We start from the raw sequence: 12,507 nt of genomic DNA, 5'->3' as shown, positions 1-12,507 counted from the left end.
CACCAGGCATGGGATCAATACACAGGGTGTGCTTGCTGGATGGCAGGAGGCAATGTTATTGAGGTCACAGAAGGTCCAGGGGGAACCAGCTGGCTGAGATGTTCTGCTAGCAAGTTAAACACAGACAGGAAACCGCGTGTCTGATACTGTAAAAGAAAAAAAAAATCATTTGTCTTCCTGCCAGAGTTAGGCTTGCAAACCAAAGAGGCTGTTTTCATTTTAAAAGAAATTCTTCAACAATGGGAGAGGAAGGAATAACACTCAGTGGCTACTAGAAGTCCTCGTCTGCCCTGTTTGGAGAGGAGGCTGACTACAGACAGCTGAAGGTCAGCCATGAACGCCCATGGGCAACGGCCGACATGTGATGGTCTGCTTCTCTGCTGAGCCACACTGGTTGAACTGTAAGTCAGTGTGGTTTCTAGAGTCCTGGTTTCTAAGTTAAACAGATATCACTGATGCATCTACTGATAGTTCCATCCTGTAAAAGAGAAAACTCTCATACAACCTATAGGTAGACATAATAGGAAAGGAAGACCGAAGGAGCTGGAATCAAGACAAAGGAAAGATAAATATAAGAAAACAGGCAAGGAGGGGTGGTAACAATATATGGAATGTATGCACACAAACTGGACAGCAGCATGACTTAGATTGGATTCTACACTTTTCTGGTTGTCAGTATCGAAGAGAGAAATTAAAAAAAAGAAAAATATATGACCACATGACCATCTGCATGAGGGGCTGGCCTGAAGCCTCGTTTTGTGAAAGAAGACTTATTGGAATACAGCTGTGTCCCGTTGTTTACATACGGTCTATGGCTGCTTCCGCGGCGGGGTGGGGTAGCTGCAATGGAGCCTCTCTGGCCTGCAAAGCCAAAAATGCTCATCCACCTGTCCTTTACCAAAGAAATGGGCTGTCCCCTGCCCCCTCTGCTTCAAAGCGTCCTTCCGGTCAGAGCAAAGAGGTCCTCCTGCTGGAATAATCTTTCTGGGGCAGAGAGCTCAGAGAAAAACCTCCTGGCTTCCTCAGGAAGACATCCACACAACACTCTAAAGAGCTTCCTCCACAGCGTTCTTTACAGGGAGTACATCACGCAGATTCACAGGAATGTTGCTAGCGATGCGCAGCACCGAGACACAACTCAGCGGAAGGAATTTTCAGGAAGGAAGAGCAAAAGCAATGTGATGTTGGTGTACAGCTTCTTTCCCCCTCATCTGGCAAAATCCATAGATAAGACATTTGAATCTAGGGGAACAATAGGAACGGCCAAAATGCATCGAGTACTTGCTGTGTTCCAGGTTTTATTTTAAGTTCCCTACATGAATAAACTCATTTATCCTTCCAAAAAACCCTGTTGAAAATGAGCACTGTTTCTGTCCCCATTTCTCAGAGGGGGAAAACTAAGGTGAATTAGTTCACCCAAGGACAAACAGCTTATAAATAGCTCGGTTGGGATTTGAACCCAGAAAATCTCACTGTGGAGACCATGATCTCAAAAGGTGAGCATCCTGCTGGCCTTCATTTTTAAACATCGTTCCTCACAATCATGTGAGTGGTGTAAGCCTGCGATGCACAGCTTGCCAGGGACTCACCGAATGGTGAGTTCAGAGATCTGTTGTGTGCCCAGGGAACAGGCGGCCTCTTACATAAAGTGTGTGGACCTCCGTGGATACAAAACTCAGAAAGAGCTCTCCCCGCACCTGACCTGGATGTCAGAGGGTGAGGATATTCCTTAGAAAGGAGACAAGATTCTCCAACTCTCCTAGGGATAAACGTGGAGAACCAACTAGGAGATCTCGAGGAACTTCATGGCCCATGTCTTGGTCGGTGAAATGAAGAGTTTGGACAAGCAAATTTCATGGGTTTCTTCTTAGCATAAAAAGGTTGTAACTCCAAAAAGACAAGGGAAAACAAGTGTTGGCAAGGATGTAGGGAAAAGAAGCTTTTCCAATGTTGGTAGGATTGTAAATTGGTCCAGCTATACAGGAAAACAGCATGGAGGTGCCTCAAAAAATTAAACTTGGAACTACCATATGATGCAGCGATTGCAATTCTGGGTCGATCTCCAAGGGAAATCAAAACGGGAGCTTGAAGCGACCCCTGCCCTCCCAGGTTCACTGCAGCGTCATTCACAACAGCCAAGGGATGGAAAGAACCCAATGCCCATCGATGGCTGAATGGATAAAGAAAATTATCCTATAATTTCCAACAATACGAATAGCTTTGAGGGCTTTATACTAAGTAAAAGAAGCCAGACAGAGGAAGACAAGTACTTCCTGTGATCATTGAAATGTAAAATCTAAAAATAAGTCAAACTCAGAAAGAGTAGAATGGTGGTCGCCATGAGCCAGGGCCGGGGGCAATAGAGAGGTTGGTAAAAGAGTACAAACTTTCAGCATAAGTTGAATAAGTGCTGAGAATCTAATGTAGAACACGGTGAATACAGTTGACAACAGTGGATTGTTCAATTACAATCTGCTAAGAGAGTAGAACTTCAATATTCTCACACACACACAAAATAGAAGACAAACAGGCCAACTGTCTAAACGACAGGACCCCTTCCACCATGTGTATGTATGTTAAATTGTCGTGATGTACCCTTTAAATGTCTTCTGATTTAATTTGTGACTTATACCTCCGTCAAGCTGAGAAAAGGGTGGGAACATACTGCCACCCCCCAAAATGATATAATTCCAGACAACAAGATGACGCACCTGTAAGTGGTGAACCAGCCCATGGTGAGGCTCTCACCCGGGGCAGGGGTCGCTGCTCCTGTTGTTCATGAGCCCCCACAGCCTGGGCCTGGGGCGTGGTGCTGGCTTGCCTGCACTGCAGTTACGAAAGGGGGTGGGCCTCTGGCCTTGAAACCAAACTTTGCTAAGTCCAGCGCTTGAGTTTAGTGCTAAGTCCCTTCCCTGTGTGGCCATGGGGCCACTCAATTTCCGGAACGAGCAGTGCAGCTGTACGTCAGGGGGGGAAGATAGGAGGGCTAGGGGGCCGGTCCTCCGGGAGCTAGAAGCGTTCCAGACGCAGGCCTCCTTTAACCTCCCACAAGTCATCTGCTCGCTTTCCAGGTACCCAACTCCAGCAGATGGCTCAGGGACAAATTGATGGAGGCAATTTTTTGAAATGCCACTCTATGACTTGTGGGGTAGCTCTGCAGAGCTCCCAAGCTCCCAAACAATTCTCTTACAGCTCCAATTTGGAACAACATGCTCTAAAACGCAACTTGAATGTATTCCTAAATGTCTTCTCTCTCTGAGAAACAGTTATCCCACAGATAAACTAACACAAAACGTTATCATGGAAACCAAGGAAATGTTACTGAAAAGGTGATTAATTTTCTCTACACCCAGACCCATGATAGTATGAAGTTTGTGGAGTATATAAAAACATGAACTTCATCATCGCTGTTGCCAAACACCTGCATTTCCCTAAGGAGTTCTATTCCACGAACGGACTGAGTGAAGTATATCTATATTGTTTCCTAATGACCACGTGTAATACCAAAGGCATGCCTCTTGAGCCGATTAGCTCAGCAAGTTACCAGCATGAAGTTAACAAGACCCATGTCTGACTCTATCTCTAGCTGCCGGAGGCCATACTAGTGCTCTCCACACTTCAGTGGGCAAACGGGTCACCAAGGGTGCCGTTACAACACAGGTGCTGACACAATGGGTTAGGAGGGCCCCACGGTTCTGTTCTTCTAACAAGCTCCCGGGTGCTACTGTGCCGCTCTGCTGATACTTTGAGCAGCAAGGGCTTTCACCATTCAGGAGGGGTGAGCTCCTTGCCATGGAGTGGTCTCCTCACCCAGAGGAGCAAGGAGTAAGAAAGGAGGTGCTGGTAGGCGCCCCCTACTGGTTGGGACACTCCCAACATCATCCCCTTTAATTCCCACAACAGCTCCAGGCAATAGTAGCACCATTATCAGCCTGGTGGGTCAACCGTGGCACAGGAGGTCCATGAGAAGTCCACGTGGCCCCCCAAAACAAACTTTCTGCTAAAAAACAAGAAGAGGGAGTGAATCCCTTGAGCAAGCACAGAACTGAGATTACCCGAATCACTGATCTGAAAGACCCTTGTGAGTTGTTCCTGTTTTATTTAGCTGCCTCCAGCTATGGTTGTGAGACAAATCAGGAACAAGGTGCCTAATTTGTAACACTATCCAAGGGTGTCAAGCGACGCGGTTAGCTTTGATTAGAAAATCCTAGGCTCGGCAGGCTCCCCTTCCTCTGTGAAGTCACGCGGAGGAAAAGAGAACCTGGATGGGGCACGGATTAAAGAGAACAGGCTTCTCCCCAGCTCCAGTGGTGTGCTATCTAGACATCACCGCTCTGCTGGCACCACCTGGTCCAAACTCAGCTACGAAACCGCCATGCTGGAACATACCTGAGGGCGGAACCCTGCTGGCTTCGTGCTTGAAGATAAGCGGGGGTCCCAACCCCTGTAGAAAAAGCCCAAATAATACTAACAGCTAAGGTCTAGTGCCTGACTCCTTCTGCTGCACCGGGCACTGTGGTCAACACCTTGTATGTGTGAATCTAGTCAATCCTCACATCACAATACCCCCCCTCCCCCCGCACCTGTCATTTCCATTTAACAGATGCGGAGACTGAAGCGTGGACGTGTCAGGTAGGTGGCCCAAGGTGGCATTGCTGGTGAGTGGTAGAGTAGGCCTTAAACCCAGGAAACCCACCCCTGCCTGCCACTCTGAACCATTACCCTAGACTGGTTCTCTTTTGCCTAAAAGAGCAGACATCATTTCTTCGCCTAGTGCTCTGCAAACGAAGTGTCATGACGGCACTTCAAAACCATTTATGAAATGAATTAAAATGAAAGGTTGGGGGTGACTCTTAAAGGCTCAGTGAGAAATCAATAACCACGTCATGCCTTTGCAAGGTGGATACGACACTGGCCGGCAGATAGGGCAACTATTAGCTCTAGCTTCTCTCCTCTTACGTCCTACATTTGCTTCAGTCCTGGAGGCTGGTCAGCCTTATGGGACTCACAGCTATCACCAGGCCATCCATAAAACCAACACAAATACCCTCTCTTCCAGCTAGAATCCTAGGTCTTGGTGTACATTCCGATTGCCTCAGAAATCTACACATCTTCTGACCAGGTGGCCTTCAGAGGCAGGACGAGGAGACGTGACTTTTGGAGCGCACTACGAGGAGCAGACCTTAGGTGGAGACCCACCCTTCCCTCACACTATTTGCTATGTTGCAAAATGATGCAGAGGTGGCTTTCTCTTTTCTTTCTTTTTTTTTGAGACTGAGCTTCTTGCCTGAGGCTGGGGGCATTCCATATGCCCATTCTTCAGAGGACTGAGGTCATGGCATTGCTTCACTAATATGAACATCACAAAGGAAAAAGGCAACCAAATTTTTTAAGTGTGACTAAAAATCCCAATATGACTGCAAAGGGGCGTGAGAGAACTTATGGAGAGTGACGAAAGTGTTCTGTCTCTTGATTGTGGTAGTGGTTACACAGCTGTCCACATGAGTCACAATTCAGCCCACTGGACAGTTTAAAAGGGCGAATTTTATTTTATTAAATTACACCTCAGTAAAGCTCGACTCTTTAAGAAATTGCAGGGCTTCCATGCAGAATTTCTTGTAGAAAAAGTCCTTCTGGACGAATGGGCAATCAACCGTTCACAATGGCCAGGGAAATCAGGGAACAAAATGAGAGGAGGACTGTCTTTCCACCGTCCCCTGCGTAAGCATTTGATTTAAAAAAAATAATATATAGATATAGATATATATTATCTGTTTAGACAAACAGCATGAGAGAGAGTGAGGAAAAGAGGGAAATAAAAAGAAGAACGGGAGGGAGGGGAAATGGAGGGAAGGAGGGAGGGTGGAAGGAAGAAAGGAAGGAGAGAAGCGAAGGAGGGAGGAAGGGAGAGCAGAAAACCCTCACAGATTTTTTAGTTTATACACAGCCCATCATAAATCCTGCCTATGGCACCTACTTGTCACGTGATTCTGGACAGAGCGTTAAACGTCTCTGAGCTTGGTTTCCTCATCTGTAGGGTTAGGGTGCCTATGTCATGGGGCGACTCTGAGATTCACTGAGGCCGTGCTGTGGAAAGGCCTGAGCACTGTGCAGAGCGACAGAACGTCCCCTCTGAGTGCAGACTCATACCAGCACTGGAAATACAGAGCTGCATTTTGAAAAGAAAATTTGTGGCTCAACATTTTCCCCCTAACATATTTAAGAACCCAGGCGATGTAAATAGGTATCATCCGTTGTGTTTGCAGATCATAAATCCGGCAACAAGAACAGAGTTCTGTAGTAATTTAAAAAAAAACAAAACAAACAGTGGGAGACACTCCAGAGATTTTGTGTGTTCACTGTCTTGTTTGACGCGGACTGGAGAAGAAGGCCATCAGGCTTTTCATGCTTTAGTACAGGGGAGAAATGGACCCTGAAACGCTGCTGCTGTAGGGAGGGGAGGAAATACCTCACTGTAGAGAAGAGAGATGCCTAACGAGCAAACACCCCCTAGAATATTAATTTTAGAAGACTAAATGCAAGCCACCTTGGAATGTGGTAAAAGACTCCAAAATCACCAAGACCTCTGAGTCACCAGCTGTGCCGGGTTTCTAGAGGTGCACAGTGAGAAGCCGCCTTCAGGGTACTTATGTCACGTTACAAGAAAACGTCTGATAATGAGTAAGAGGGGAAATATATGAATGTGGGCTTGTGATTATTACTTGAGTTGATATACACTAAAAGCTGAAGTCATTAATATCTTAAAAGCTTATGGTAATAAATATATCCACCTCGCAGGTCATTTATCAAATTTTATCTTTTGGGGATGAAATAAATTCTTCCATTGTGGGCAAGCTAGTATGAAAAAGGAGAAAAAAACCTTTCACAAATGATGGTAAACAGGTCTGGATATTCTACTCTTAGAGATTAATTTCTTTAGTTAGCCTGGACCTTCTTTTAAAAAGTGAACTACTTGGAGAAAGTTGACAAGTTAAGCCAGGATATTAGGTGTTATGCTTCAGCGTGATTTAATCTACTTATATCTTCCCTCCTACCTCAGACATTAGGAAAATGAGAAAAAGGGTGTGTTTTGAGAATGAGAAAAATAGGAGAGAGGAGTGATTTTGGAGATTGTGTTGCACCAATAAGCGGTCCACGTCTGCCTTCGTGTACTGAGCAGTTGGCGTACGTGGAAAGCTGGACCAGGAGAGACAGGGGAATTGGCATTAGGTCAAGGGCCCAGAGAGGAGAGGGTGAGTCTGCAGTGCTGGCGAGCACTGGGCACAACACTGGGGACATGTCATTTCCCATCACTGGGACACACTCAGGGAGTGTGCAGACACGGCACTTGTGTTCCAAAAGGAATTTTCATTGAATCAGAACTATTTTGGCTTAAAGTAACCTTTTCCCATTCTGAATTGACATTCCTAAAACCAAGAGAATATCATTTTCACTATCAGACTGGCAAAAGTAAAAAGCTTATAATCTCTAGTGTTGGAGAAGGTACATGGAAATCCATATGCTCAGGTATCTTTTTTGAAGAACAATTTAGTCGTGGTTACCATATTTAAAATGTTCATAACTTTGATCCAGAAACTTCACTTCTACAAAGAAATCTATCTTGCACAAATATCCAGAGAACACATATGCAAGCTATTTGCACGAAGATGTTCAATATAGCATTAAGTGAAAAACTGGAGATACCTAAATAGTCCACCCAATGAAAATGGTTCTATTGGTCATAGAAGATAATCCATGGTATAGAATTCTAGACAACTAAGAGGTGTGACTTATATCTGTATGTTTTATTGTCTTTAGAAAGAGAGTTAAAAAGTGGCTGGGTAAAAAAAAGTTGCCCAGTAATATTGATAACCTCATCAACTATTTTGCACTGAAAGATGGATGAGTGGATGGGGTGGATAGATGGATGGACACAGGAGAGATGCATGGATAGTTGGACAGATGGGCAGATGCTTTGATGGAGAGGGGCAGGAAAGGAAGGAGGGAGTAAGGAAAGACAGGAGGAAAGCAGGGGTTGTAGGAATGAATGACAGAGACATGTGTGTATCCCACAAACTCTCAGCTGATCATCTGTTGGGTTGGGAGTGAGGGGATAAGGTTACTGTACTTCCACTTGTAAAATTTTGCATATTGTTGGATTGTTTGAATTTTTGATAAGGAACATATATACTGCTCTTGTAATTAAAATTATTGAATAGTTTTTTGTAATTGATGGAGTAGAGCGTACCCTTCTTTCAAGCTGAGTGAATGCTGAACTTCAAAGATAAAGGCTATTATCTTTGAAGGAAACTATTTGGCAAAGACAATAATAGTGTGGGTCCTGTGAGCCAGCTTTAATAAGGACCAGAACCAACACTGTAACCGTACAAGCACCTCCTTTGGCTCCCTCTCCAGCATCAGCCACAGGAGGATGAAATGCACCCTGAGACGGCAGACCAGGGTCACAGGAAACCAACACAGAGCAAGTCAAGCTGCAGGCCATCAAGAGACGAAAACTCACCTTCAGAGAAGATGATGTGGTCATTGCACTCTTCAGAGCTACAGGCACACATAAAGAAAGTCTCGCCGTTCACTTTTTTTTCCTTCATAATACACTTTGAAGAAGCAGCATCTTCGAGAATAAATCCATGGTAGGGGACCTTGGGGTCATGGCAAACCGTCTCTAGTGTTATGTTCTCATCATTCTTCCTCCTTCAGTGTAGTTCATGGGTGGAGAGGGAGCCGGGGAGAGAGAAAGAGAGAATGGATGAATATGCGGTCTCTGGCCAGAAAAGCAATCTGCAGTGCATTTCCTTCAAGCAGTTGTTTCTAATCATTGCAGCTGGTTCCTGTTTTCCACCATTAACAGGTTGTCCTCTCGTCTCTTGTGCTTTTTCTACTTGTTTTAGTTTTTCCTTTGCTTATTCTCAGAGCCCACTTACGACAAAAACATGAGGCCTTACCTCAGGGCCTACATGGGCAGAGAATTCCACACATTGTCTTAATTCCGTCCTCAAAGGACAGGGCACTGAAACAGAAGGGTGCTAGGGCCCTGAGATGATTTAAACCTTCCACCCTGAATGTGCTGCAAGGCCCACGCCACACCCTAGTTTATCTGGCAGAATCAGGGTCCAGTCCAGCTAACTTGTTCTCTAACAGCAGCCTGGGAAAGCAGTTGTGCTTCCTCTTTTTTTCTTTGCTGGGCCCCCAGGGCACTGTGAGTGAAGGCAGGGTCCCTGTCAGCAGCTGGCCGTGCTGAGAAAATGGCAGCTACTTCCTAGATAAACAAGTGCAGTTTCCAGAATTACAAAGGAACAGAAAAGGAAAAGAAATTAAAACACGTGGGAAAGACCTGCAAGGTGTTCTTCGTTTACAGTTCAGTGAAATCTTTCAGGCTGTCATAAACTCATTCCATCTACGATTTGTATTTCATCATATCACACATTTGGAAAGTAACTCCGCTCCGGACTCAGTGAATCTGTTACGTTTTACCTGGGCTCTAAGAAATGCTCAACTGGCTCTACGTGTACATTACATCTGAAAAGGGACATGATTAACACCCTCGGTTAGAGCTGCAGAAGCCAAAATAAAACTCTGGCATCCTCGGCAAAAGCATTATTTCTTTGCCCACTTCCCTCTGCTCCCCTCATAAACCTGCCACCTTCGATGACTGTGTCCAGCGCCAAGGTTGGTCTGACATCCTTCCTCCCATCTATGCTTTTTTCAGATGCAACATACTGTTTCCTTGGATGGCAGCTTCTACGCTGGAGGGGAGGTCAGGTCTTAAAGTATATGATAGGTTCAGTCAGTTTCGCACGTGTAACATGCAGTCTTTCCTGGGAAGGATTCTGAGGGCATGCATGTGAGTTTAGTGTGCCAACACACACTAGTGCACACTAGTGCAACCTACACCAATCAACTCCTCTCACCCCCAAAACATAACAAGCTCACTTCTCACAGCAAGAAAAACGGGAGCAGCTAGGACACAGCTTCCACTTGGAAAAAAGGTGGGCTCACACCCACAGGGAAAGAGCAGCTTGTCCAATGCCCTCGCATAGCACTTAACTGAAGGACACGAAAGGACAGTGTGTCAACAAGGGGATAAGAAGAGGAGGAATAAGGGTGAGGCTGGAACACCCAGCCAGGAAGGAAGTTATCTTTGCGACATCCATCCTGCCCAGTCTGCCCAGAGGCGTCTCCAGCAGAAGATGCCACTTTGTGAAACACATCAACTGTTCTCAAACTACCACTAAGAAAGGCAAGGCCTTGCTCCGCCTGCCTCTATCGTTAAAGGAGGAGAAGCAATTGGAATCCTTACTCCAGGGGGCTAGCAGGTAATGCGATGAAACTTGACCTAGCACACGATCACACAACAAATGATGCACATTTAAAAATTCACTCATCCTTCACCCCAAAGCTACTAGGAATTCCTAGCAGAAATAGTGGCCTTGAAACAAGAACACCTCCCTGCCCCCAAAGCAGTGTATGTGTGTGTGTGTGTTGTGCATGCAAGTGCACATATGCATAGATACATAGGAAGGCACATTGAGACCTTGCTGCTCCCAGTGGAAAGCAGAGTGTCCCTCTGCCGTGAAGCTTCTAAAGGCAAAGAATGGGACGAGGAAGGCGTTGTGAGTCAGGCATCTCTTCCAGAGCCTCTTGCTTTCCGCCTCCTCACTGCCTAGAGAACTAACCTTGCAGAGAGGAAACTGAGCTACGATACTTGAGTCTGGGTCAAGTCCTTCACTGCTTTCTCCACTCGGTCCTGCAACAGTGCTCTCCCTGCCAGCAGGACTCACTTTGCAAAATACCTTTAGATACCGCTGAGTGTAGGAAGGGAACACACAATGATAAAAATACAGACTTCTTTGTCCTGCCGTGTTTGCTCTGAGCAATTGAGGAGTTTGTCAGTAGCCACTGGGGGACAAAAAAAAAACACGGTCATGAAATTAATTTTGGTTCCAATATAGTTCTTGGGAAGAACTTGAATATTTTACATGAAATGGGTGCACAGCTTGACGTTAGTGAAATGAACAAACCAACCAATGGATGAGTGAAACGCACACTGAAACTGATAAAGACCTTGGGGGGCATGCACCACGGTGGTAGAGGCTTTCTGTTTCTGTGTGTGGCTGTTTCTAAAACAGCCTCCTTCCCTGGTTTGGGTTCTCTGGAAACAGACATCGAGGCTACTAGGTTTCTGTGCAGGAGGATTTTGGAGACGCGCCTGTGAGTGACTGAAGGGAGCAACATCGCACGTTGGAGGATTTGAACCGCAACACAGGTTGTAATTGCAGGACTCGGCTGATGCCTCAGGACTCCTAAAGCTGGGATGGTCCATTGGAGCTGTCCCAATTTGAGGCAAAGTGGCCAGGCATTTGGACCCTTGCATCCTTCAGTTATAGGATGGGAGCTGCCCGAAAAGAGGGGCCAAACTGGAGAAAAGGCCAAACTGGAATGAAGAAGTTCTGCTGGGGCAGAGGGTTCCCAGGAGAGACTGGGGGATGATCCTTCAGCAGCCAGTGCTTCGGAGGCGGAGGAGGTGGGACCCTGGACGCTGAAGGGGGTCAGGGAGTGCAGCACCGCATCCCCTGCCCGTATCTTTCTCCTCATCACACTCCCACTCCACGGGACCATCTGTCTTCACCAAGACATGTGGAAATTAATGCTCACTGTATTTCCTCTTTGTAGCCGGTCCCAGAGGAGACAGGGAGGATTCCTCTCCCCCACATGCTCACATTTTCCGGGACAAGCAAAGCTTCTATTCCAGCAACCTGATTCACAATCAATCACTGGGACTTAGACTGCAAGTCAAGCAATGACATCTTAATTAAAAGAACCTTTTTTTTTTCATTAGCAGAAATATCCGCTCACACCACAGTGGATGTTGAAGCACAGATGGTCAGCAGAGAAGAGAAGTGAAGAAGGAGGTCTTGAGGTCATCCCGTCGGGTGTCTCAATCTTCCCTGCACTAGACTTGCCAGTCACCCAGCCTCTGCTGAACTTTGTTTGACTCTTCCCAAGAAGGAAGTCTCTTCTGCTGTTAGGAAACCACGATAATGAAAATGTGTAAACATGTCCTGAGCACATGTCTGTCTCCTTGTAAACTTTATAGATCCTCCTTCTGTCCTTCAGAGTTTTGAAGAAAATGGGTATTATATTTTCCGCTTGGGATATCTCAGGAGACCGTGTCCTGCGATATCTCTCAAGAGAACCCACGTCCTTTCTGTCCTGGATCCGTCTAACTGCCTTAGCCATTCCTAAGATGGCACACCTTCTAACCTCTGATCACGCCGTCCCTTCTTCTAGACCCAGTCTTTGTCAAAATTCCTCTTCCAAAAGCACTTCTCAGGAATGGACATGAGTGAAGCTGGCAGGTACAGCAAGCTGTCATGACTTGTCTTTGCTACTAATATTCCTTTAGTTCTTGAGAAACGAGTTCGTACCTCAGTAGGCACAGAATTTGCAAGGTTTTTAGATCTGTCATCAAGACTAACTACATGTGGT

The 12,507-nt window shown here is 45.9% G+C and overlaps 1 protein-coding gene across 1 annotated transcript in view; it reads right to left on the bottom strand.

Moving 5' to 3' along the window:
- Positions 1 to 12,507, bottom strand: part of TGFBR2 (transforming growth factor beta receptor 2) — an 80,858-nt gene that overhangs the window by 32,221 nt on the left and 36,130 nt on the right. The window contains exon 3 of the mRNA XM_037070786.1: positions 8,522 to 8,712. Within this exon, the coding sequence (XP_036926681.1) occupies positions 8,522 to 8,712 (191 nt within the window). The remainder of the gene's footprint in view (positions 1 to 8,521; positions 8,713 to 12,507) is intronic.

The sequence above is a fragment of the Sturnira hondurensis genome, unplaced genomic scaffold (genome assembly GCF_014824575.4).
Source record: "Sturnira hondurensis isolate 20B ecotype Veracruz unplaced genomic scaffold, ASM1482457v3 Scaffold0019006, whole genome shotgun sequence".
In the NCBI taxonomy this organism is placed as follows: Eukaryota; Metazoa; Chordata; class Mammalia; order Chiroptera; family Phyllostomidae; genus Sturnira; species Sturnira hondurensis.
Note: the sequence above shows the minus strand (reverse complement) of the source record. Positions and strands in the feature narration are given on the sequence as shown.